Here is a 24,302-nt window from a genome sequence, read left to right as displayed (position 1 = left end):
ACCTCGGGCCCACTCGTGCACCCCGACAGGCGGCCGGCCCCGGCTTCAGAAAGGGGTGTGCGGTCTCCGGCGGGTGATGTTCCTGAACCGTGGGTTTGTCTGGATGTGCTCACGCTATTTTTGGACGCTTAGAAAACCACAGTGGAGTCATTTGCAAATGTGCCCACTGCCAGGCAAACGCTCAGAATGATGATCTACCCCAGAGCCGGCCCCAGGACTCAGCCTGGAAGACATGAGGCTGTTACTTCATCTCTGCTTTCTTCTGTGACCCCAAAACTGCCAGCAGAAGCTCTTGAGTTCTTTTTAAAGTAAACACCTATCACCCAGCACTTATCCCCGGGGCTGTGGGCTCCCTGCTGGGGCAGAGCGAGGCCGTGGGCGCTACACGCGGGGGGTCGGAGCCTAGCACTTAGCAGCTTCCCGGGAGGCATGCTCCCCGAAAGCTCGCTCCCTTCCCGCCGACTGGATAAATGAAAAGTGACAAGTGAACTACAGGCTGAAAGCGTCTGTCGACAGTGATGGGAGAGTGAGCTGCGCTTACATTTCCCCCGCGGCGGGAGCAGTGTTGAGGACACAAAATCAGCACAAACCCAAGATAAGCTTCGTAACAGTGAACCACCCCGGGCCCCAGGAGCCGGGCCGAGGGAAACAGTCGGGGCAGCCAGGCCTGCTCATGGGAATCCGGGTTCCGAGGCCAGACCCTCACTGTGACTGTGCCTCGTGCCTGCAGTGACTTTCACAAGTGCGGGGAGCTTACGCTTGTGTGGTTCTTACGTCCGGAAGCCCTTGCAGGCACGTCATCTGTTGTCACCTGGGAGGTGGGAGGGATTCCTGGGGGAGACTGAGGCTGCGTGGACCAGCAGGAGCAGAGCGGCAGCTCTGGCCCGCGGTGGGGTTCACATGCAGAGGTGGGACCCCAGGGGTTGGGTTCCCGGGAGCCGTCGGCTGCTGCTCCGTGTCTCACGCTGCCCGTGTCTGCTCGGGCAGCTGTCTGTCCATCTGTTCCCATGTCAGATACACCAGGAGAGCTCACCCTTTCTGGGAGCCGACAGGTGTCTCTGCTCAGAGACTAATCGCCTTTGGCTCGGGGGTTTGTCCATCCAGAGAACTTGTGTTGGCACCACCGACAGCAGGGCCACCTGGGGAGGGAGCGGTCTGCTCTGCACGGACCAGACCCAGCAGACCTGCCCGTGGCACGCTGGGATCATTTGCATTCTTCCTGTTCCTCCTTCCATCCTGTCAGCGCTCCGTGTCTTGCTCTGCAGCATCTCTGCATTGCTATTTCAGGAATCAGCTCTCACTGTGCCCTCTGCCTAATTGGAGCATGTTAATTTTGAAATGCCAGGAGCCAAAGTGCCTGCAGAAAACAGATGTTAGGTCTGTGACCCCAAACTGGAATCAGTTTCCTCTCCATGATCCGGTCCTACTTTTATTTTACTCCCTCTCTCCTTCCCTCATCACCTGAAGGGCTTTTAGGTAGAAATAGAATTCAAATGCACCTGCTCAGAGCTTCCCAGCCTGTCCGTGTGTGAGGGGGGATCTGTCCCCACGTTGCTGCAGCCAATGTCATCCTAAGATCCTGGGACAAACGCCGTCATTTAGAGTGATGCCGGGTAGATCTGATCACGAGACCCCACTGTCTTTCCACCAGTGTGGGATGAATTGTTCCAGAGGCTCGGAGAGGGGGTCTGGGCCAGAGCTACGATGCACGCTGCCAGGCCCAAGGCCCTCCGCGACACACCTGTGCCCTTTGGCGCTGCATTTGACCCCGTGTGTGGCAGTGCACACTGCAGGATGGGGAACAAGGCCCCTTCTTCCCTAAAACCTCGGGCCCAGTCCTAGGTTTGGACACAGGGGAAGAAAGGACCGTGTGTAATAATAACACATACTAGCACTTTCCAAAATGTTTATCCAGTGACAGGAAGGCATCAACAGGCCTTGAAGATTGCAGCCAACAGAAGAGGGAATCCCAAGGGCAGGGTGACCAAACGCCCCAGGTGGCCTTCACGGCTCTGCTGCCCGCTTGAAACCAGGACGAGGCAGCCGCAGCCTCGGGAGACAGAGCGAGTGTTGTTCCGGGGCTGCCCGTGGGCAGGTTACGTCGCAGGCGTGAGCTCTGCAGGGACCGGCGTCATGGGGGCAGAGGGGTCCTCGAGGGCACTTCCTGTTGCCCTCCTGAAAGCCTTGGGAGCTTTCTCACAGGGTCCTGGGGTCGCTCCGGCTCCCCCGAGCTGACGCGTGGGCTCTCGGAGGTGGTGGGGAAGCGCGAGAAAACGCAGGTGTGTGCACAAGCTGCCGCCTAAAGCCAGAGGCTGTGCACCCTGCAGAGGGGGCCGCTGGCTTCTGGGACCAGCTTGGTGGGCGTCCGCAACTGGGACTCTGCACCGGGCAGACCAGGGGCAAGTGTGACCAAGCCCCACGTGCACCGTCCTGGGTGGAGAACCCCGGGCACCACGTCCTCTGTCACTCCCTGACTCATCACTGGAGACTTCCATTCAAAGGAGGCGGTGCTCTCTACCTAGATGAAGTCCGCAGCAGCTCACTGCAGGGGACAGTCTGCTTCCGATGAACTCTTCTCCTTAAGGATAAGGACGTGGAAGTGGGGAGCTGCGTCTCCTCCCAAGGGGCCAGGACCACCTCCCTGTCCTCAGGAAAGGCACGTGGAAGATGGGTGAGGAACATGGCCGGGGAGTCAACCCAGTTGGAGGTGAACTTGTGCTTTCCAGGTTAGTTAGAATTCTGGAAGGTCTGTTTCTTCCTCTATGGGATGGAAGGCGGAGGCAGATGACAGGCAGAGCCGGGCGGGTTTCCACAGGGACACGAAGGCACCTCAGCATCCCTGCCCTGCTTCTAGTAAAGCTGGTGTAAGTTATACTGTTGATGAAGCAGGGCTGCAGGGGCGTCCTGGGCCTGGCAGGACGGTGAGCTGCAGCCCTGGCCTCTGCCCACTGGACGCCACACAAGTGTGACAACCCGCATGTCCCCAGGAGCTGCCAGATGTCTCGTACAGGCAGAGCCGCCCCTGGCGGAGAAGCACTGGTGTAAGGGGATTCTTCTACCTGCTGCTGTGAAGCTGGAGGCAGGTGTAGGCTGCCTGGCCCTCGCTCCTGCTCCTGGGTGTCCCCGTGGTCCCCGTTGGGTGGAGGGGAGAGTCAGCCTGGGCGTTGGGGTGAGGAGAGGAACCAAAATGGATGCCCTTCAGCCCCAGAGACAAAACATCTCCCATTTGGATGAAGTGACAGCCAGCTCTCTGTGTGTCCGCTGTGTGTGTGTTGAGATGTAATTGTGTCCATTTCCGGTGGACAACGTCATGCTTTGCTACTTGCATGTGCTGTAAAGTGACTCCACGATAAGGCTCGTTAAAATCCACCTCCGCACAGAGCTATGAAAGGTTTTCTCTTGTGACGAGAGCTTTCAGGGGCTGCTCTCACACAGCTCTCAGACACGCCATGCAGTCTCACTAGCCGGTCGCCACGCTGTAGGACTTACTGATTTTATGACAGCGGTTCTGTACCTTGCCACCCACTTCGCTGTTCACCGTCTCCAGCCCCCGGCCTCCAGCAACCAGGTGTGTGCGTGTTTTAGCAGAAATTTCCTGTGCAAGTAAATTCCCCCTCATAGTAAAAGCAGGAGTCCTGGCTGTGGGGGCGGGTCCTGCCTCCCGCCCTCTCGCCCTGCCTCCCCCTCTGGGCAGTGGAGGAGGACAGGGGCAGGCAGGGGGGGAGGTTGTGACTTCTGCTTGATCAGGACGCATATTTATGTAATAACCAGCTCAAATATCGCCGAAGGGGAGTCTCTGGGAGGAGGAGGAGGATGGGTGACCCCCGCAGGGCAGGCTGGGCGGACACGTCTCAGGAACAGCCAGCATTTTAATGAGGGCACAGAGCTCGCGCGTGCTGATTAGGTTTCCTGTGACAAGTGCGTGCATCAGGGAGGTTTATTCCTCCCCTACCCGTGCGTCAGCGCGGAAAGCAGCATCTTTCTATTTCTGGAGAGGGCTGGCAGAGTCACTCACCCCTGATGAAATCTGTTCACCCAGGGCAGGAAGCGACCAAGTAATTCGAGGCTGAATTAACTCCTCTCTTCGCCTCTGATGGTTCCCAGGTGCACCCCCAGCTCCCGCGTGTGCACGCACAGCTGCCGCTCCGAACCCCAGTGGGAGCGCAGCAGCCCCGGGTCAGTGCGTCCCGGGCACTTGACCCCCACTCACGGCTATCTGTGACAGGAGGAGTCTGGAGACGCAGGCCCTCCTCCCATCTGCCCCTTCGTCTCTTTTGACCCTGGACGATTTACCTAATTTTAGCCTCAGCCTCCTTGTCTGCAAAATCGGGTGGTAAAATCTGCTTTTCCACGTTGATGGGAGATTGAGAGCAGATTTCAACAAATCACTGTGCCTGTTTCCCAGACTCACCCGACCGCGGTGTCCCCGATTCCAGAACTGGTGAAGCAGGAGCTCCGAGAAAGGATCTGGGCTTGGCATTTCCAGCCAGCGCCTGGGGAGCCCCCTGATCAGGCAGGACTGGGGAAACCCGTGCTGACTGGTTTCAGCCAGACCCTCCTGGTTTCCAAGCCCTGGGGTGTCACTGCCAAGTGCACAGCCACCCCCCCCCACCCCGCCGTGGTTGACATCACCCCCTACTTGTTTGCAGGGCAACCTGACTGAACCCAGCCCTCCTGGTTCCCAAATCCACCTGGGCAGACACCCCCTGGGCCCTGTCTCTCCTGATGCCCACCTCCTGACTGGCATCGCAGGCTCTGGGCTGCCCCTGCCTCCTTCCTCCCACCCACACCTCAGCACCATCCACCTCACGACCCAGCCCGGTGTTGTTCCCTAAATGGAATTGTCCCAAGAGAATGAGCCCTTCTGAGCCTCAGAGGCTTGAAACAGCTGGCATGAGGGAGTGGCCTCTGCATCTTGTCGAAGGCAGGACCAGCCAAATTAATCCAAACCCCAGGTATGAGCGGCTTTCTGACAGGAGCTCCGATGGGCCTGTTAAAAGCGCACAAACGTGTAAAGCGGCACAGAAGCATGACTCCGTCACGCGACTTGAGCAGGGGGTCTGGTGACAACCAGAGTGGGTGCCCCAGGGACCCGCACAGACTCTGGGCTGTGGGTGAGGGAGGACCCAGATCAATTCTGGGTCCCCATGGAGTCGCAGGGTCCCAGGCACCGGCTCCAAGGTGGCTGGGGTGGGGAGGATGGTGCCAAGCTGCAGGGTTCCTGCTGCTGCTCCCCGGGGTGGGGCGGGGGCCAGGCGTGGCTGCCCTGGCAGACTTCAGTTGAAGAAAACAATTGCACTCCCCCAAAAAGGTTGAAAACCATTGCCCTAAAATGATGAATACACAGATGTCCCCAAACCCTTATTATCCCTTGAACCATGGCTTTGTATGTCTTTATGGAGTATGTGGCCATATTCTATGTCATATACAATATGTATCACGTTGTATATATGTTCCTAAACACGCCAGAGCTCTAGGAAGGACACTGGTGACACCTGGGCGGCAAGTGGCACGCACATTGTCCCTACCCACGTTCCCGCCCGCCAGCCCCTCAGCGCCCTGTCTCGCTCTCCCCACAGAAGCTGTACAGGAAGGAGATCAAACCGCCCTTCAAGCCGGCAGTGGGCAGGCCGGAGGACACCTTCCACTTCGACCCCGAGTTCACGGCGAGGACGCCCACAGGTGTGTGCGGCGGGGACTGGAGCCGGCCTGTGGTTCTTCCCGAGGGGGGTTTTCCAACCCGGCCAGGTAGGGACAGGCATTGGGAACCAGAGAGTCCCATGTTCAAGGGTGCTGTCCTGGAAAGTCGTCCTCAGTTCTGTGTGATTTTCTTGCTTCTCTGCTCTAAAAGCTTACGTGATAGACCCAATTCTCAGCCAAGCCCCAGCTAACCCCCAGTTTGCAGCTCTCCCAGGCGCTCTGTGGACCCCTCACCTCCTGCTACCTCATGGCCCAAGTTGCCAGTTCAGTGACCACGTCTATCAGAAGGACACACACCAGCAAGCTCGAGAAAACCTGGAGACCAAGACAATCTCTCATTTGATTAGAAAAATTCTATGGGAAGTTAAGTCTATAAATGTAAGAACTATAGAGCTGATTAATGCAAAAAAAAAAAAAAAAAACACCTGTTTGAAAAGTCGCAGCAGTTACTGGAGCTCAGCAGAGCAGATGGACTTGTGAATTTAGCTTCCATGATGTCTTAAATGACTCCTAAGGTCTACCAAATCCAGTCAGAACTGGTCAGCTCCCTTTGAAGGTTGTCATTTTGTGATAGGAATGAATTAATGCTGTTTTTTGGAAGCGGGCACTGTCCCAGCCTGCTCAGGTCGCTGAAACAAAGCGCCAGACCGGGGCCACTTCGGCTTGGGTTCTGGGAGGGCTTGCCTCCCGGCTTGCAGACAGCCGCCTTCTCACAGGTCCTCTCGTGGCCTCACTCTGTGCTTGAAGAGAAGGAGAGAGAGGTCCCTGGTGTCTCTTCCTCTTCTTATAAAGACAGCAGTCCTTTTGGATCAGGACCCCACCCTCGTGACCTCATTTAACTTTAATTACCTCTCTCCAAATACAGTCACGTTGGGCTTGAACATGTGAGTTTTGTGGGACACAGTTGGGTTCATAACAGTCAAGGTATGGTGGTTTTGTTTAAAAGAAAATTCCGCATGATGTGTACATGGAGGGTTACCATGCTTTTCTCACTGTTGTTGAATCTGAAATTTTCTATGATTTAACGAAGATAATCATGAAACAAAGAGATGGTCACATACAAAATATCAAGTGGAGAAAGCTGGAACAGAGAATCCACTTGGCTCCCTCTGGGCCTGGGCTGTCGGGGAGGACCTGTCTCCCATGCCCCAGCTGGGTGCACCAGGGGAGTGAGCCACGTGCACGCAGAGTTGGCTGCGCCTTCTAGTGGGCCTGGGGCAGCCCCAAGCCACACAGCGGGGCCTCCGGGAACAGGAGGGAGGCGGACTCACCGTGCGATCAATTAGGGAGTCGTGACCCAGCCTCTCACTCATGTCTTTCGGGTCCACCTGCAGCCCCCTGATAAAGCCAAGACTGTCCTCAGTGACAAAGCATGAGTGATGACCGCTGTCACAGCTCTGCGTAATCACTGCCGCGAGGTTTCATGAGGCCTCCGAGGAGGGGCAGGAAACCCGGGTCTGTTCCTTCTCACAGGGACGGTGGATGGTCCACCCAGTTCTCAACTTCCAGCGTTCTCGTTCGCAGCAGTCAGTCCTTACTGTTGACAAAATCAACCCAATTCACAGAATCAGATCACTTTTTAGCTTCAGAGGTTGGAAAGATGCAGGGTTTGCAGATTCCATCCTGGCTGTGCCCACAGCTCACCTGAGCAGGTCAGGCTCCTCCTCCTCCTGTGGTTTACCTGAACGCAGAAACGACTCACCCCACCGAGGAGCACTGCCTGTGGCCAGGCTCACACGCCTCCAGCTCCTTAATGAAATGTGCAGTGTTTTACAGAGGGTCTCCGTCATTTGGAACTCTGGGTTAAAATCCTGGAAATAAAGACTGTATTTGTGCTGCCTGGCAAGAAAATGCTAACATAGTCAACTCTAAATTATTCACCCAGGCATGCTTTTTGTATTATCCGTGAAGAATTTAAATTCCGACCTAACCAGCCTGTGTGATTAGCCGGCTTTTTTAAGCACCCCATAAACCTTTTGTGCACAGAGAATTCAATTTGATTTTATTATTAGCCTCAGGAAAATGTAATTAGACACAATGCATTTTAATGCTATCCAGAAATGGCTTTTTAAATTCCTTGCTATTTAGAATTCTACAATCAATGGTACTTAAAGTTAACTTATTGCATGACACAGTTTGCCTTTGAGGAGGTAGTAATTGAAGTGCTAAGGCACAGAAAAAATCATTCACCCTATATTTATGTATTTTATAAGACGGCATTTTCTAAGCACGTGAGCTGGGTGCACAGACATGTTATGTGACTCTGAAACATCCTGTTAGACTTGGCCACACAGTCGGAATTTTTTCTAGTGACCTTAAAATCTCTTTTTTAACTTAAGTCAATGCTAAAGCTGGTTGGTATTCCCTGATGACACATGAGCTGCCCATCAGAGCAGGATGACCAGTGGGAGATGCCAGTCTCAGGTTTCAAAACCCAGCAATCATGTTGCTCAAATCAGAAATCACTTGTAGAATCAACAAAGGTTGATTGTCCTCAGCTTTAAATTTCCTTTCATTCCAGCTCATGTCTTATCTTTCTTTTGGTGCTGAGCTACAAGTCCGTGTCCCCAGAGGATTATAAAGCCTGTTAAATGCTGTTGATGCCACCTCTCAGTTGGTCACCATCTAGACACACGGACTGACTGCAGGATGTGTTAACCTCTCTGGAAGGTCCTGTGAACCTCAGCAGACCCCTCCTGCATCCCTGCCAGGAGAGGCAGCCCGGACAGCGGGGGGCACGGCCCTGGGCTTCATGCCTCCTTGTTGGTTAAAAGTTATTGCTTTCATTCCCCAGTACCGCCACTAAAAAATAAAAAATAAATAAATAAAGGCATTGCTTGTTTGCGCTACAGACCTCCCGTGCCCAGGGAAAAGTGAATCGGTTCACGCTAACCGGACTGCACCCTCCCCCGCGCGCGCACCCCGAGGCGCGGCAAACCAGCCTCCTCTCCGCCCGGCCTCTAGCCTGTGCGCGGCTCCCGCGAATCCCGGGGATGCACCCACGGTCTTCAACCTAGAACCTGCACCTCTGGGGCTGACGTCTGCTGTACCCCTCGCTCGGTGCAGACCTAGTGCAGGGCGAGGTGCCCCGGGGACTCTGAAGAGCAGGCAGCCCTCAAAGCCTGAGTTCTCTGCGGGGAGAAGAAAGGCGGAGCGCGGCGCCAGCCCGGGGGCGCAGCCCGCAGCGCGTGGTGCGCCTGCACCGCGCGGCCCGGCTCTTTGCTGCGCGTTTGCGGCCCCCGCTGTCTCCTGGCGCAGCGTTTCCACGTTCTAAAAGCTGCTCCGCTGAGCCTTCTGTCTTTTAATTAAAGCTTCTCTAGCACGTTGGCAGCTTACTTCCAAGCGCAGTCAGCCCTGGTCGCATTAACTCTGGGTGGGCGGGAGGGAGACTGTGCAGCCCCTGGGAGGTGTCAGGTTGGGGGCAGTGACTTGAGTACCGCTCCCTCGTGGTCCAGGATGCTGAAGGTTGCCGAGCACACGAAGCCCCCAGCCTGGCACCTTGCGAGGTCGCCTTGGAAGGGCCGTGTGGGATGCGGGTCAGCCGGGCATCTGCGGGGAGAGAGCACGGAGCACTCCGCTCGTGGTTTAGCTCCTGGGTGTGGAAGGAGCACCCCGACCCCCTTTCCCCCAAAGTAAAACACTGGGGGGTAAAAGCCCTCATTCTCTGCAGCGGCTCGCCCCTCCCAGCCACCCCCGCCCACTCCCCCATGAGCCAGCATATCGTTTCCACCTCAAAATTAAGTATCGGAAGGAAGTCAAAAGGTAGAAAGTAGAAAAGCGAAGACCCAGTCCTGCGCCCCCCCCCCCCCCAGGGCCGCTGCCAGGGCGTGCTGTCTCACATGGGTTTCACCTTTACATAGGCGCCTTGTGAGAGAACTCTAAATGCGTATTACATACGTTATGTATTATCATAGATGGATAAATTTATGATGTAACTTGTAGAATTTTTGCTGTTTGTTGTCATATATTACTACTTTATTGTAACTTTTTTGTATGCTGTACAGCTTGTTTTCTCTTCTTTTGACAGTTTTTGTTTGTTTTGGAGGGGGAAGATAATTAGGTTTATGTATCTATTTTAATGGAGGTGCTGGGGACTGAACCCAGGATCTCGTGCTTTCCAAGCACATGCTTGTTTCCTCTTTTTTGACTTGACAAACTACTGGGAATACCCTTGCGTGTCAGTTCCCACACCTGGTTGCTGTGGCCTTACAGCGTCACCTGCACCCTGTAACCAGGCACCCTGACTCAGGTGCATCTTAGGGGTCTTGCCTGCGACTTCCTTGATGGTGAACAGTCAGGTTGTCTCCAGTTTAGTTTTGTTTTTTCAATTTTTTTGCTGTTACAAATATTGCTCAGAGAAACATTTCGTACATTCATTTCAAAGCACCTTTGAAAGTACTTCTGTGGGATAAACTGGTGGAAGTAGTTGCTCTCCCAAAGACACGTGAGTTCCTCATTTTGGTGGGTCCTCCACGCCAGCCCTCCAAGGCTGCGCCGGCTTCTGCTCCCACCGCTGTCACGTCCAGCCCTCGCCAAACCCGCATGTGACTGATTGCTTGCAGTTTTGCTGGTCTCCCAGGCAGTGTTAACTGGGTTAAGTGTGGACGTGCCTGTAAGAGAGACTGGGTGTCCTTCTCAGGCAGGGGAGCAGCCAGAGTCCTTCCGCATCCTTCCCGCACTTTTCTTCTGGGCTTTTTCCTGTTTTCCTGGTGATCTCTGGGAGCTCTTGCCTGACATAGAGCCTGGCCCCTAGTCTGTTACGTGTGGTACAGACACTCTCTCCCCGCCAGTCTTTTATCCTTTTGTTTTACTTAACGATAAACTTGAAATGGGACCAGGCTTAGAGCCTCAAACTTTTGAGCAAAATGACAGAGCTTAGAGGAGTCATGATTAGAGGACATTGCTCCTGTCACAGTCCTGCCCACTTTCCCAGTGTGTCCCCGGAGAGCGGAGCACCCTCTGCGCTGCACATGTGCTCCGAGTGCCTGGGGCCCGGCCCCTGAGGGACAGGTCACCCTGCGGGCTGGGCTCATTCTGGAGTGGACAGGGCAGAGGGCTGCGCTGAGAATATCCAGTGAATTTTGATCAGTGATGGTCCTGAAGTTTTGTTCTAGGTATTTTTGCCGTGTATCAAGTCACTGGCCCCACCCAGAATAAAGTGTGGCTCAACGTGGCTCCGCCTGGCTGATCTCTGTTTGCCTCCTTCTCCAGCACACACACACCACACACACACACACCTCACACACACGCACACAGGGTTACCACACCACGTAGTGGCTCAGCTCCTCCCAGAAGGCTGATTCTCCTGTTGTCGCCTGCAGACTCGCCTGGCGTTCCCCCCAGCGCCAACGCTCACCATCTGTTCAGAGGATTCAGTTTTGTGGCCTCCAGCCTGGTCCAGGAGCCCTCACAGCAAGATCCGCACAAAGCCACAGTTCACCCCATCGTGCAGGTAATCCCCCATTGTGTAACTGGTTTTCCATCATGCAGGTGGTCCCCCATCCTGCAGGTGGTCCCCTATCATACAGGTGGTTCTGTGGAGCCCGATTCCGTTCACTCCCCCACCAGCAGCTCAGGGTGAGGAGTTCATCCCTGATGTGGCCCGTGAGCTGAGCTGTCTCGGCCAAGGTGGGGTGCACGTCCTTCACAAGCTCCTCCCCCACCTCCCTGGGTCCCTGAGTGTCAGCCGCGGTGGTCTGCACCGGGCTTCACGTTCACCCTAAAGATGGAGACTCCTGGGAAGAATGTCACCATGGTGTGTCTGTGGCCGGAGCCCCCACAGGGGCCACACTTGGGGATCTCTGCCGTGCAGAGTTGAGCCAGCACCCCAAGAGAGAGGCTCGGTTTGTGGGCACCAGTTCCTGCCCTGAAATGTCGTCTTCAGAGACAGAGATGGCTGAAGGTGCTGTTTCTGTGAGGAGCCTCCCACCTTATAAACGTAAGCGGATGAGGAAACTCTGAGAAGGAATTATGACCGCATTTCCTCCAAGAGCCGAGTCAGGACACCTTGGATGGCGGTGGGTTTCCATGGTGCTCTCCTGAGGCCTCTTGGGAACACACGGCACTGGGGATGCTGTGACACTGTCCACCGTTATTGGTGACTTTGTCTACACTCTGCACAGGCAGGTGGTGTATACGGGCAGAAGCAGGGTGTGAGGGGCATCCTAGGGGCGGATTCCCAGTCACACGCTGACATCCAGACACCCTGCACCTACAGGGGTGGCGTCCTTTCACTCCAGATTATTACTCTCGGCTCTTTGGGGGAAACACGGCCGGTCAGCCGACACAGGGTCCTGTGGTGTCTAAGAACAGGGTCCTGACCCGGGAGGTGGGGAAGCTGGGGTTTAGATCTGGAGCCATGGCTAATCAGCTCTGTGACCTTGGTCAGAGGAGTCCACTGCCTCCTGGCCTCAGGGTCCCCACATGCGCAGGCTGGAGTGTCCCTCTGTGCCCGCGTCCCATGCACCTGTGGCTGTCCCCTTGCACGAGAGACCTCTGACCCTCCGCCTGCTCTCTCTGCAGCAGTTACATGGGAACAACATCCACTTCACCGACGGCTACGAGATCAAGGAGGACATCGGGGTGGGCTCCTACTCCGTGTGCAAGCGGTGTGTACACAAGGCCACGGACGCCGAGTACGCTGTGAAGGTGAGCGCGGGGCCTGGGGTGGTGCTGGGCGGGGCAGACGCGTCTGCAGCTGCTCGGCGCCCGGCCCCCGCAGGCACACCCGGCCTTTCCATCACTCTCACCACCACCGTTACCCAAGCTCTGATGACGGCAGAGCTCCATTTGCTTTGATATTAGGTCGCCCATTAAGAAGCTATTTTGCAAATCATGAGTAGGGTCTGTTCTAGCCAATGTGTGGGCACTGCCCACCTTTAGTAACGTGGGACAGGAAACACACTGGAATAAATGCTCTGGGCACTCAGTGTTTTGGAAACTAGAGTTGGGGGTTGCATGTAGCATTTGGTGAAGGAGGAGGTAGGGAAGGAAGAAAGCAGAGGGTGAGAAAGGAAGCGACAGTCACCAAAAGTTAAATCAAAGAAATAAACAGAAGCATTAAGCTGGCAGGTATTTGCAACAACTTAGGCAGAGAGCTGGTAGGCTTACCCTCAACCATCGAGAATGGCGAACAGCGACAATGACCTACAACCCAGTCTGGTGCTCTCTGCACGTGCCTTGGGCTTCCGTCATTGTGGCTAAATTAAATATGTGATCTGGAAATCCAAAATACCAGTTTCTAGAGTTTTCTGGTTGGTAAAATGTGGGCTAAAACTAAAGCTTTCTGCTAAAATCATCATCTAATTTTTGTAAATAGCATAAGTTGTACGTTCTCCCTACAAGAGAGTGAGAAACAGTCTGTGCACCACCCCCACTCGGCTGACCTCGAGGCTCTGGAGGACCCAGGTGCAGCCTGTGGCGTCGTGGCGACCAGAGCGGCCCGGGCAGCCCTGTGGCACACAACACTGCCCCTGCTCTGCCGAGAACGCTGGGGGAAGGTAGGAGCCGCCAGCAGGCAGCCGCATAAGGAGAGCAGTTCCAGCAGCCGCGGTCCTCCTGCGCGCCGAGAACTGTTCAGAACAGCGACCGCGGTGCGCGGGCTTCGTCCCGCAGCGCTCGCAGCTCGCAGCTCGCAGCGCCTCGTGAAGACGGAGGGCTTCTCGGGAATGTCACACGTGTTCCCTGGGGCGTCTGCCCAGTGCCTCTTGCCCTGAGGAGATGCTCAGCTCTGTCAGAAAAGACACCAGCCAAAAAAACAAAAAACAAAAAACCGCAGGCCTCTTGGCTGAATCTGGATTGGGAATTTATGACTTTCTGACAAATTAATCTTGAATCCCTCAAACAAAAAAGGAAGTTTAAATTGGAGGAAGGCTCCGTTTGGGGGTTCCGCCAGCCGATTCTCTGTGTCCGCCTGCCCCATGTCTTGGACGCACCCAGGAGCGGCTGAAGGAAGGGAGTGCCGCACAACTCCGAATCCCTGGGGGATGGCGTGGGGACGGGGCGAGGACCAGCGGCCCGTCGGAGCGCCCCGGAGGCCCGCCAGCCGGGGGCCCGGCCGTGCCGGGAAGCGGTGCCTCCAGCGCCCGGGCGCGTGGGCCGGGGTATTTCGGGGTTTGGGGCGTTGAGGAATTTTCTTTGTCCTCGTCCTTGTAGGGAGGGACTCGGGGGGGGGGGTTGTTCGCTTCCTGTGTCCGGATGAGCGATGGTGGAGGGCAGACCTGCGTTCCGCCTCACGGGAGTGTCGTTTTTACTTTAAAAGTGTCTCACCAGCGTCTGAGCGTGCGTGGGCTTCTCAGCATTCTTTCCGCGGGTCGATGCTCGCAGGACCCCTTTAGGCAGCGGTGGGGTGACCAGCAGCGATCCTGCAAACAATGGAAGCTTCCAGTGAGCGCAAAGAAACGCCTCTATTGTTAGCCGAGCTCAGCGACCCCGATGCCCTTCTGGAGAGCAGCCTAATGCTGGGAGGTTTCTGAAAATAAGTCCCCACGGACAAAGGCAATGGTGTGTTTTCCCGAAAGTCCCCAAGTCCGGCTCTCACAAAAGGACACCATCTGAATTAAGCTTTGTCAACGAGTAGCTCATAAGTTGGTCCCCAAAGATCAAACCCCACGATGGGAATTTCTGGGGAATTTCAGCCCCAGCTTCTCAGGCAGTGAAGCCGGGAGCTGTGGTTGCAGACGATGGTAGAAGGAAGAGCCGGTCTCCTGTTTCTGTTTTACAAGACCGGAAGTTCCCTGGACAAGTTGGGGGTGGTGGGGAGCCTCACGGGGATTTCCCTCATCCTCTCCAAGACTCTGGTCGGTCTGATTCTTCGTCTGGAAGATACTTGAATTAACCAAGCACAGGAAGGAGCAGTGACTTTCCAGCGACGTGAGCGCCCGGGACCCAGGGCTGCTTCAGGGCACATTCAGCTGCTCACGGATGGTCGGTTCATCCATCTGAGGGCAGACGTCCTTCACAGATGACACAGCTGATGGGAACCCCCTGGCAAAGAGTGGCAAGCCACTTTAACCCACTGCAGGTCCCCATTCTGTTCCCTTTCCAGCATTTTCCAGGTGGAGCCTATCTGGAAAATGTCTTGGCATTTTTCTGCTCTACCGACTTGTTGACGAGCAGGACCCTACTTCCTGATGGAGGAGCTAAGAGACAGCAAGGCTAAGGATGTTCTTGAACGTCACGTGGAGCCTCCAGTGTGCCGTCCAGTCACTCGGCCTGGGAGGTGATGCCAGCTGAGCAGACGCCCTGTTGGGGTCTGGTGCTAGCACTCAGCGGCCACTCTCCGGGCCGCCAGTTTGCAAACCCAGCTGTGCAGATTCTTGGATGGAAAAGGATGTCTGTTTCATTTTGAGAGACAGTGAGTCCGGGCCTCCGTCCAGCTACGGGGGCGGGGGTCACTAGTGGTGTCTGGGGTCCCAAGGCCAGGGTGCCGCCCTGTGTCCTGCACAGGACGGCCCCTCCCACTGCCACCCCCCCTAGAATCACCCACCTGAAACACCATCAGTGCCGAGGTGGAGGACCCCAGCCCAGAGGTGGGGGTAAAGGGGGTCTCGGGTGCGTGAATCCCAGCAGCTGGTACCCGGAGATGAGGTGGGGTTTCCTGTCTGTTGAGCCTCTCTTACTGTTTTGGTAGCGGGATGGTAATCAGACCAAGAGCGCAGGGCCTCCCACGCTGCAGGCAGGGGCAGGGCAGCGCTTCCTGGGATGGAGCCGGGCCCCAAGTGCGGTCTTCCTGAGAGGACAGCAGGGCCGGCCCTCACCCGCCAGCCTCAGCTCAGCATGGGGCGTGGCAGTTCTCACGCTCTTGGGAACATCTCTGTGGTTTGCTATACGTTTACTTCTGTCTCTTAGGTACCTAATTTTGCTCTATAATTACTCTCATCGTGTTAACTCATTTAAGGCTGGACTTAAACCAACCCACCCGAGTTTATTCCCAGTCAGCAAGATCGCTGGTTTTGCATTTGCCCTAGCTGCGTTTTCATGCACACAGCCTAAATTAGTGAGGGCAGTCCTGGCCCGCACTTAACCAAACCTTCACCGCAGGGCTCACGTGGGACAGCGACCCGGTAAGGGTGGGTTCACTCAGGGTCTGGGTCTGTAGACTTGGTCCCTCCTTCCCCCTATGGCAGACACCACCAGGTCACCCTCTCCCTTCGATTAAACTAGGTGGGGATGTCCCCCACTGCACCCACCTCGCTCAGGCTAGGAGAGCTGAATGAGAGGAACCGTGACGCCTCTCAGCCGCTGCGTGAACCGGTGGGCCCTGCTCTCTAGGAACTCGGAGTTGTTTCCGTGGGACAAAACAGCTCTGTCCTCTAGTGTGAAGCCCAAGTCCCCTTTTCTTCATAACCAGCCCCCAGGCCAGTGGTGGGAGATGAAGCTATATAGACTTTGAAATAGCACGACGTAAAACCGCGTCAATGCCAAGGCATCGGTGCACCTTTTGTTTAAAGTGAGATGAAAGCGGAATTAAATATCAAGTGCAGAAGGTAGCTGTGACTGAGTAGGAGTCAGAGGGGAGAGGTGTGTTTGAAAGGAAAAGATAATTAATATTCTTATTTCATGAAAGATTCCATACACACTTTACAAACACTGCATAAGAAGGTGTCCTTTTTAGTTCAGTTTTAGGGCTTAGTGGCTTAACACGATCAGGTCATGTTTTAGACAGTGCCAGTCTGTAGAAGGAAGGGCTCCCGGCACTGTGCTGTGGGGCTGGGGAACTCAGGAGTGAACGTATATATATACATACACGTGCGGGAGCTGATTCATTGCAGCAGAGTTGCCTGTGTCTCAGCTTCTCATCGGTCGCTGCTAGTGAGCCCTGAGCGAGGAGGGCTCTGGACAGGGGAAGCGGCGCACAACAGGCATGGCCAGGTGGGGCCGCAGTGTGCAGATGGAGCTCTGACCCCCAGCCGGCAGCCACGTGCCCAGGAAGCCAACCCCACCCTCCGTCTGCAGGAAACATCCCCGGAAGCCAGTGAGTCAGAGCTGCGGGAAGGCAGATTGCTGTCTGCAGGGACGTCTGTGAGCAAAGTGAACAGGAAGGTCTGTCACCATCCACCCCGACCGGACAGGAACTGACCTACGGCCGACAGATGCCTTACTGTCTCTCCCCGCATCCAGCTCAGGACCAACCGGAGGAACCCCAAGTGCTCCCCTCACCAACCTCCTAGGAGCCCCACTTCTCGTAACCCCCGCCTCCACTGCCTCTGCACCCCCTTTCCCCCCGGAAGCTCTCTCGTCCCCGGTGCCCAGACTCTGCCAGATGCTAGTGACACTAGTGACGTCACTGAGGGTGGCCGAGCCCCTCGCTGCAGCAGCACCGCCTGCTTGTCCCCACGTGGGCGACCTTTGTTTATTTCTACCAGGAGGGACCCCTTCCTTGCCTTTTCCAGCTTCGGGAGGCGGCGGACATTCCTTGGCTCTTGGTGCCTCCTTGATGACTCACAACAAATTCTTGCTGCTACGCCACCTCTCTGGCTACTAGCTCTTACCCTCCTGCCTTTGTGACTAGATTGAGCCCCCCTGGTAACCCAGGGATCCCCACATCTCAAGGCACCTAATCCCGTCTGCAAAGTTCCTTCTGAATATAAGGCAGCATATCACAGGTTCTGGGGTGAGGACGCGGCCGCCTTGGGGGCCCACTCCGTCCTTCCCGCCTCTTGGCCGATCCTTGTGTTCCTTACCTGCTCTCTGACCCGCTCTGTAGGGGCCTCTCTGGCCAGAACCCGGCCACTCGTGCTGTCTCTAGAGTTACTGCCCCCGTCCAAGCAGCAGCCATCTCTGCTCTGTTCCCATGGGTCCTAACGGTCCCCAGGCCCACCTCTGCCTGCAGCCGAAACTAAACCTAGGCAGCACATATTTTCGTCATCCCTCTGCCCAAACCCCCACAGCCCCGTTCCTGGTGCTGCTCCAGCCCCTCCTCACCTCTGCCTCCAGCCCGGTCCCACGTGGGTGACACGCTCTTCCCTGTGCCCAGAACTTTCCTCCCCAGCCCTGGGGCCCAGTCTCTGCTCTCGGTCGAGGTCCTCTCTGGTCACTCCCTCCTCCTTGCCCACAGAGCCTTCTTTGTGGCTCTCATCACCCCTGACATGTTTCACAGCTCGTTTCTGGTCTGCACACCCCCATCACGGCGCCTGGTCGTGTCAAGGACAAGCGTTATTTAAAAGAGAAAAATCAGTCAGAAGCTTTTCTTCCAATTTAAAATCACTTCGTCCCTTTCTTTGGCTTTTGATCATCAGAGTGGACTGTACAACTGCCCCGCTGAGCATCTCTTGGCTGCAGAACACATTTCCTTCTGCAGAGACTCCCCTGTTCACTAACCAGGCACTTTCATTCATTTCTACAGCTTTTTTTATTAATTCTTTTCCAGGGCAGACACAGTGCTGGCTTCTAGGCAAAAACAAACCTGTTCTCAGGGACCTCACAATCCAGCCGTTTAGGGCGTGTACTGATCACAGAGCCAGAAGCCAGAGCAAACAGTGGAACACAGCTGAAGAATCTGAAATTAAGTGGCCTATTCTGTCCCGATAGCTCTTCCTGGTGGCGTTTTTACCTTCAAACAGACAGACACGCACTCCTCTTCAAATTCTCGCTTTTACGTTTCCCCTTTGTCTGTCTGGGAGACTCGGACGGGGCGGGGTGTACATCACTGGCGTGACCACATCTTCCTGCAGAGAAGCACAGCCACCTGTCCTTCCCAGGAGCGTATTGTTGTGTTATTACAGGATCTGAAAAAGAACACGTGTGTATGTGTGTGACTGAGCCATTACGCTGTGCCCCAGAAACAGACACCTGTAAACTGACTCTCCCTCAATTTTAAAAAACAGCAAAAGGACCAGGTGAAAGCAAAGCAGGGCCCCTGGCCTCACGCAGGAGCCTGTGCCACCCACGGCGTGATTCTGGTCAAGTGCGGCTGATGCGCTCAGGGCTGAGGCCGGGCAGGCTCTCCCCAGAGGAGCCCTGATTTGTATGCACAACAGAATGTTGACAATCATGTTTCCGTTTCTGGGCTCGTTTTCATCCTGTGTGTGTAATTTGTCAACCAGAAAAGCAATGAAATTAAGACAGATGCCTGACGTGAATGGAGCTTATTTTTAGAAAGAAAACTGATTGGCATGGAAATTTTTGTTTTTTTCTGGGCAGGGAAACGTGGAGTTCTTTCTCTGCTTTTTTGTTTAAGTGAATTGTGCAGGAGAAGGCATCTGTTAAGTTTTACAGGCGGCTGCGCTCTGTACTACCCTCGATTCAAACGTGGCGCTGGTCCTCCCGACCAGTTGGTGGGCACAGCCTGTCTAGGGAAGGGGTTTGCAGGCCTGTGACTTCACCCCGCCTCTGTTCACCTCCAGTACCTGAGTGATTCAGTGTCCCGGGGGGAGAGCCTGTGCTGGAGAGCGATGAGGAAGGTGAGGAAACTCAGAGATCAAAATGAAGAGGAAAAAGCGTGTGGATGGTGGCGAAGTCTCAACCAATCAGAAATAAGAATGTGTCTGGGGCCCACCTGCCAGTTCCATCTGCTAAGGAGAGTCGTGTTGCCTGCCATCCTTCGCTGGGGCCAGACTTGCCTCCTGGGCTGTGGAAACACACAGCTTCCTAGAGGGCAGTGCGGGAGAGGCGGCTTTGCCGGCGCGGGAGGCTCCGGCCCAGGGGCGGCGGCTGGCCCCATCTCCTCCTGACTCCTTCCTTGTGGTTCGTCATTATCATTTGAGCATCAGGACGGGGAGGGGGGGGCCTTGCTTGTGAACATCTTTACTGCGAATTCCTCCCTCGGTTCTGCTGCATAAGGAAGACTATAAACAGTACTGTTCTCAAAATAAGGGACTCGGTCGACCAGGGCACGCTTGAACCAGGAGCCAGGCCAACAGCAGCAGCCCCAAGAACAGCCCCAAGTTCCTCCCAGACGTACCTAAACCATGTGCTCCAACCGCCCGAGGCTTTGCCGACCCCCACACACCTGAGCTCTGTGCTCGGACCGGCCGTCACACCTCACTGCCCTGTGTCCCTTCTGTTTTAACTTTCTCAAAAAAAAAAATATATATATATATCGCAGAAAACGTTTTGTGGATTAAAGCAGCCAGCACTTGCCGACAGCAGTTGCTATCAAGACACTGGGTCTGAACAGAGGATCCCCTGCCCATCCAGTTCCATCTGCACAAAAAAGCAGGAGCAGCGTCAGAGAAGCCACCTCCAGAGGCGTTAGCCATGAAGCAGGATGACTCCGTTTCCAGGTCGGTTTTTGTCCCTGGCGCCCTGTGGTTGGAAGCCATCTGTTTTCACGGGCTAAGAGGATTTTATCTGCTCCCCTAAGACATGGGCTACACGTGCTGCGAGGTGGAGGGGCTGGAAACCAGAAGAAACATCGGTGTGTGTAAACCCGGTGCAGACACGTCAGCCCAGCGTCTCTCGGTGACAACCACGTGCTTGGTTTCACTTTGCCGCTGGTGTGGAGCCACCAAATGAGGCCGGAGACCACAGCAGCTGGACGCCGCATTTAGATTGAGCCGAGGGTGCAGGCCACCCACCAGGGCCTGCTGAGAGGTTGCAAGGCACCTTCTGTTTTTGGTGGTGCCCGTGTAGGCTCCCCAAACCCATCCTTCTCCATCCAGCCCTGTAATAGCTTAAAATTTGTGTCTGAAGACTGGTACCCTCTGTTTTTAATGTCAGTCTGCTGCTCATTGGGGAAGAGAGGATCGCCGGGCAGTCGTGAGTCATCTCGGTTGGGCTTGAGCTGTAGGGGGGAGGAGGCCGGGAGGGTCTGAGCGTCGCGCGCTCTCTGTTCCAGATCATCGACAAGAGTAAAAGGGACCCCTCGGAAGAGATCGAGATTCTCCTGAGGTACGGCCAGCACCCGAACATCATCACCCTCAAAGACGTAAGTGTCCTGCGCGGCAGCCACGCCGCCGGTGCTTTGTGTTTCTTCAGCTGCTACCCAGAGCTGCCGTGGGTTTGGTGCCAGCTTGTGGCGCGGCTCCCCTGCTGAGCCTGGCGCCCGTGCCCCTCGGAGGGAGTCGCCCACAGCTGGGTGGCCTGACCTCCGGTTGATTGCACCCCTCCTCACGAGTCGCGTGATGAAAGAGGAGGGATGACCGGTGTGGGTTCTAACCCAGGTGTGCTGACTTTCACTGTCACGAGGGGTGTGGAGTGGAAGAGGCGGAGGATCAGCCCCGAGACTCCAGACCGCAGCCCCTCCCAGCTTCCCTGCCTTTCCCTGTTGATCTTCCCGTCCTTGTCCCTGATGGAGGGGGAGGGAGCAGGAACCAGGCACATGGCGGCCAGTCCGCAGCATCTCATACAGGCCTAGGGGCGGGGCCTCGTGGTCGGGGAGGGGAGGGGGCGCTGTCTTCTTCTCCACCTTTGCCCTCTGACTCTGGAGTGGCCCCAGCATCATGAACCCAGAACCTTCAGGCATGGAGGCCACCTCAATTTCCCTTGGGCCCCGTAAGTCCCTGGGGTAAGGGGCCTTCCAGATGCCAGTGCAGCACTGAGGAGAGCGTGAAACAGGACCTCAAGGGACCACGGCCTGAACTGCAGCCCCGTTGCATCCCCGTGGGTCACGTCGGCTCCCCAGCTCAGGACCAGTCCTCCTGCTGTTCCCTTCTTCATGCGAGTGCTAAGATCCACAAATAGAAACCAGCTAATTTGAAACCCTAAGTGTCTCAGGCCACTCTGACTCTGTTTGGGGTGAGTGATGCCACGCGTGCACAGGCTCAGAAGTAGAGCGTTTGATTGTAAACTCAGAGACAAGCACACCCAGATTAACTTTACATCCTTTATTGAGCTCAGAATCAGGCAGATCATTTTAGTGATTTGTTCTGAACATTATTGACCTGTAAGCCAAAAAGTCATCGCATTTAGGAGCTTTTGCCTCTGTTCCCCCCAACCCTGAGTCTTGTCAAGGCTAGGGCAGCCCGTCTCTGGGTGGTGCGCACGTAGCATGACCCGGAGCCCCAGCTGGTTTGGTTTTGTTTGCCTTTTAATTTCTAAAGCTAGTCTGACTACAGCTGCCTTTCTCTATGGCTTTTCTGAAACAAAAGCAAGTGAGCCCTCCTGCCTCCTCCCCTGCTGGGCTCCTGGGGCCTGTCCCCGGAGCAGCACAGAGGGCCCGGGGCTTGGACCTGCTGGGCCAGGGCCTGCCTGTCAGCCTGCGCGGGGAGGCCCCAGAGGACGCCGCTCCGGTGCTGTGCCAGCATCCTGCTTGTCAGCCTCTGAACCTCTGCCTCGAGGCAGGCAGTTCCAGGCTCCGCTGCGGCCAGATCCATCCTTGCAGCCATCAGCTCTCAGCGGCGCTGGCTCAGCTTGGCCCAGCGGCACACCACTGCAGCTGTTTGTTTCCTAAGAGCCACATCTGGTGCGATTGGAAAGGCCCTTCCCTCAGGCTCTACAGAAGCTTGTGTTTACTCCCAGGGGAGCCCTGAGACCCCCCCCCCCCCGGCTCTCCGCGCTGACACCCCCTCCCCCTCTGGAGAGGCCCCTCCTTCCCTGCCAGGGCGACCGCGTGGTCCCTGAAGCCTGCGTGTGCCCCTTCCCACCCCCAGGTCTACGACGACGGGAAGTCTGTGTACCTGGTGATGGAGCTGATGCGGGGCGGGGAGCTCCTGGACCGCATCCTCCGGCAGAGGTGCTTCTCAGAGCGGGAGGCCAGCGACGTGCTGTGCACCATCACCAAGACCATGGACTACCTCCACTCACAGGGGGTAAGGCGCCTGCCCGCCCAGCCTCGCGGGGAGGGGCACAGGAAGAACGGACAGGGAGTCACTGAGAGCTGCTCAACAGCGGGGGTCTCAGGGCTCCTCGTCTTCCTTCCAAACCACGCCTATCCCTCTTGTGTCTAAAAGCGGTGTGTCCGGGAGCATGGTAAAGAAGTTAAACTCCCCTGGCCCAGGGACAGCAAGAGGACTCTGGGCTTGATAAGGGGAAATGTTGGGATTTCCACTACTTGCCCTATTTAACACTGAATTCTGGGGGGAAGGGCACAGCTCAGTGGTAGAGTGTATGCTTAGCATGCACGAGGTCCTGGGGTCACCCCCCAGTACCTCCTCTAAAACTAAATAAGTAAATGAACCTAATTACCTCCTCCCCCCACCAAAAAAAGAATATATATTATTTAAGCCAATAGATTCAAAATAGGATTTCAACTTGTAATCAATAAAAAAAAATTTTTTAAACTGAATTCCTTCACTAATGCCAAGGAATAAATCCACGGGGAAATGACAGTGATGGCCAGGGCTCACGCAGCCCTCACCGGCTCCAGGCCCTGCTCTAGGCTCTTCACCTAGGCAGGTCTAGACTGGATTGCACCCACTTCACAGATGAGGAGGCCAGAGCCCAGAAAGGCTGAGTATGTTGCCCGAAGCTGGGTTCTCTGTGCCCAACGCCGTGCTCCCAGGCCCCCGCCCCCAGCCCCGGACTCCGCCTCCTGGCCTCCGCACCTCCCAGGAAGCGAGCAGCATTTCCTTAGCCAGCCCTGTGGGTGTGGCCGGAGGCTTGAAAATGCAGTCACCTCTAAACAGGATCTCTTCCAGGGCCGCAGGGTGGTCACTGGCCGTCTGGGGACAGGAGCATGTCCCAGAATAGTCAAACTCTAGAAGAAGCCCTTCAGGTGGTGCTTTTGCAGATTGGCTTCTACATAAGGAGGGGAAGCAACGGGATTGGAATGGACACCTTTTGTTCCCTTGCCCACTGGGCCTCCGTGAGCCTGCTGTGCCTTTAACTTCCCCACCCCGTCCTCTGCCCGGTATTAACAGAACAATGAGACACGCAGGTCCCAAGCTGTCTGCAGGCACGCCCCGTGCTCTGACAATCGGCCTCTGTCCCCTGCAGAAGAAATCGCTTTGTGCCCTAAATAGCGCTGTGCTTTGAGGCGTTGCTGGCCCTGCCATCCTTACGGCAGTCAGTCGCTGGCCCTGTCCTGGGGGCCCAGGATGCCCTGCACCCCACGCGGCTCCAGGGTTTCTGCTCACAGCCGTGAGCTCATGCAGAGGCTCCTTGTCTGCGTCACTCGCTGGGGTACCTGACACCTGGAGCGTAGCAGGCACAAGGCAGGTATTTATCAGTAGAAATCTCCCCTTCACGTTCCCTGAGCTCACCACCACTGTCCTTCCACGTGGTGGCCCCGAGATCCTGGACATGTGCCTACTCATTTATTCAGTCAAATACTTGCCAGCCCAGGGGCTTATGTAGGATCCTCTGATTTGAATGTCAGCGTGAAAGAGGCAGGAGGGCCTGCAGAGATCACAGCATCCCGGCCGACTGCTTCCTGCCGCAGGACCTGCCTGGAATAAACCCCTGTCTTCTGAGTGCATCCCCCCTTCTCCCTCCTGCTCTGTCCTGGGATCCCAAGTCAGCAGTGATTCCTCCTGCCTCTCCAGGTGGTTCATCGAGACCTGAAGCCCAGCAATATTCTATACATGGACGAGTCTGGAAACCCCGAATCCATCCGAATCTGTGACTTCGGGTTTGCCAAGCAGCTTCGAGCTGAGAACGGGCTGTTAATGACCCCCTGCTACACGGCCAACTTCGTTGCCCCCGAGGTGAGAGGACCACAGAGCCCAGGGGTCAGGGAGACGGGCCCTTCCCGACTCTCAGAGGAGCTGTGTGGTTCGGTA

The 24,302-nt window shown here is 55.9% G+C and overlaps 1 protein-coding gene and 1 long non-coding RNA gene across 2 annotated transcripts in view; one reads left to right on the top strand and one right to left on the bottom strand.

Annotated features, from left to right (window-relative positions):
* Window positions 1-24,302, top strand: part of RPS6KA2 (ribosomal protein S6 kinase A2) — a 318,148-nt gene that overhangs the window by 284,699 nt on the left and 9,147 nt on the right. The window contains 6 exon segments of the mRNA XM_032485337.1: window positions 5,580-5,682; window positions 11,022-11,152; window positions 12,223-12,348; window positions 20,480-20,569; window positions 22,233-22,391; window positions 24,066-24,227. Coding sequence (XP_032341228.1) covers window positions 5,580-5,682; window positions 11,022-11,152; window positions 12,223-12,348; window positions 20,480-20,569; window positions 22,233-22,391; window positions 24,066-24,227 — 771 coding nt within the window.
* Window positions 12,355-24,302, bottom strand: part of LOC116665484 — a 31,108-nt gene continuing 19,160 nt past the window's right edge. Inside the window, exons 2-3 of the long non-coding RNA XR_004322130.1 lie at window positions 18,254-18,428; window positions 12,355-14,063 (exon numbers count right to left, since the gene is read on the bottom strand). This is a non-coding gene — a long non-coding RNA (uncharacterized LOC116665484). The remainder of the gene's footprint in view (window positions 14,064-18,253; window positions 18,429-24,302) is intronic.

This window comes from Camelus ferus, chromosome 8 (assembly GCF_009834535.1).
Source record: "Camelus ferus isolate YT-003-E chromosome 8, BCGSAC_Cfer_1.0, whole genome shotgun sequence".
In the NCBI taxonomy this organism is placed as follows: domain Eukaryota; kingdom Metazoa; phylum Chordata; class Mammalia; order Artiodactyla; family Camelidae; genus Camelus; species Camelus ferus.
Note: the sequence above shows the minus strand (reverse complement) of the source record. Positions and strands in the feature narration are given on the sequence as shown.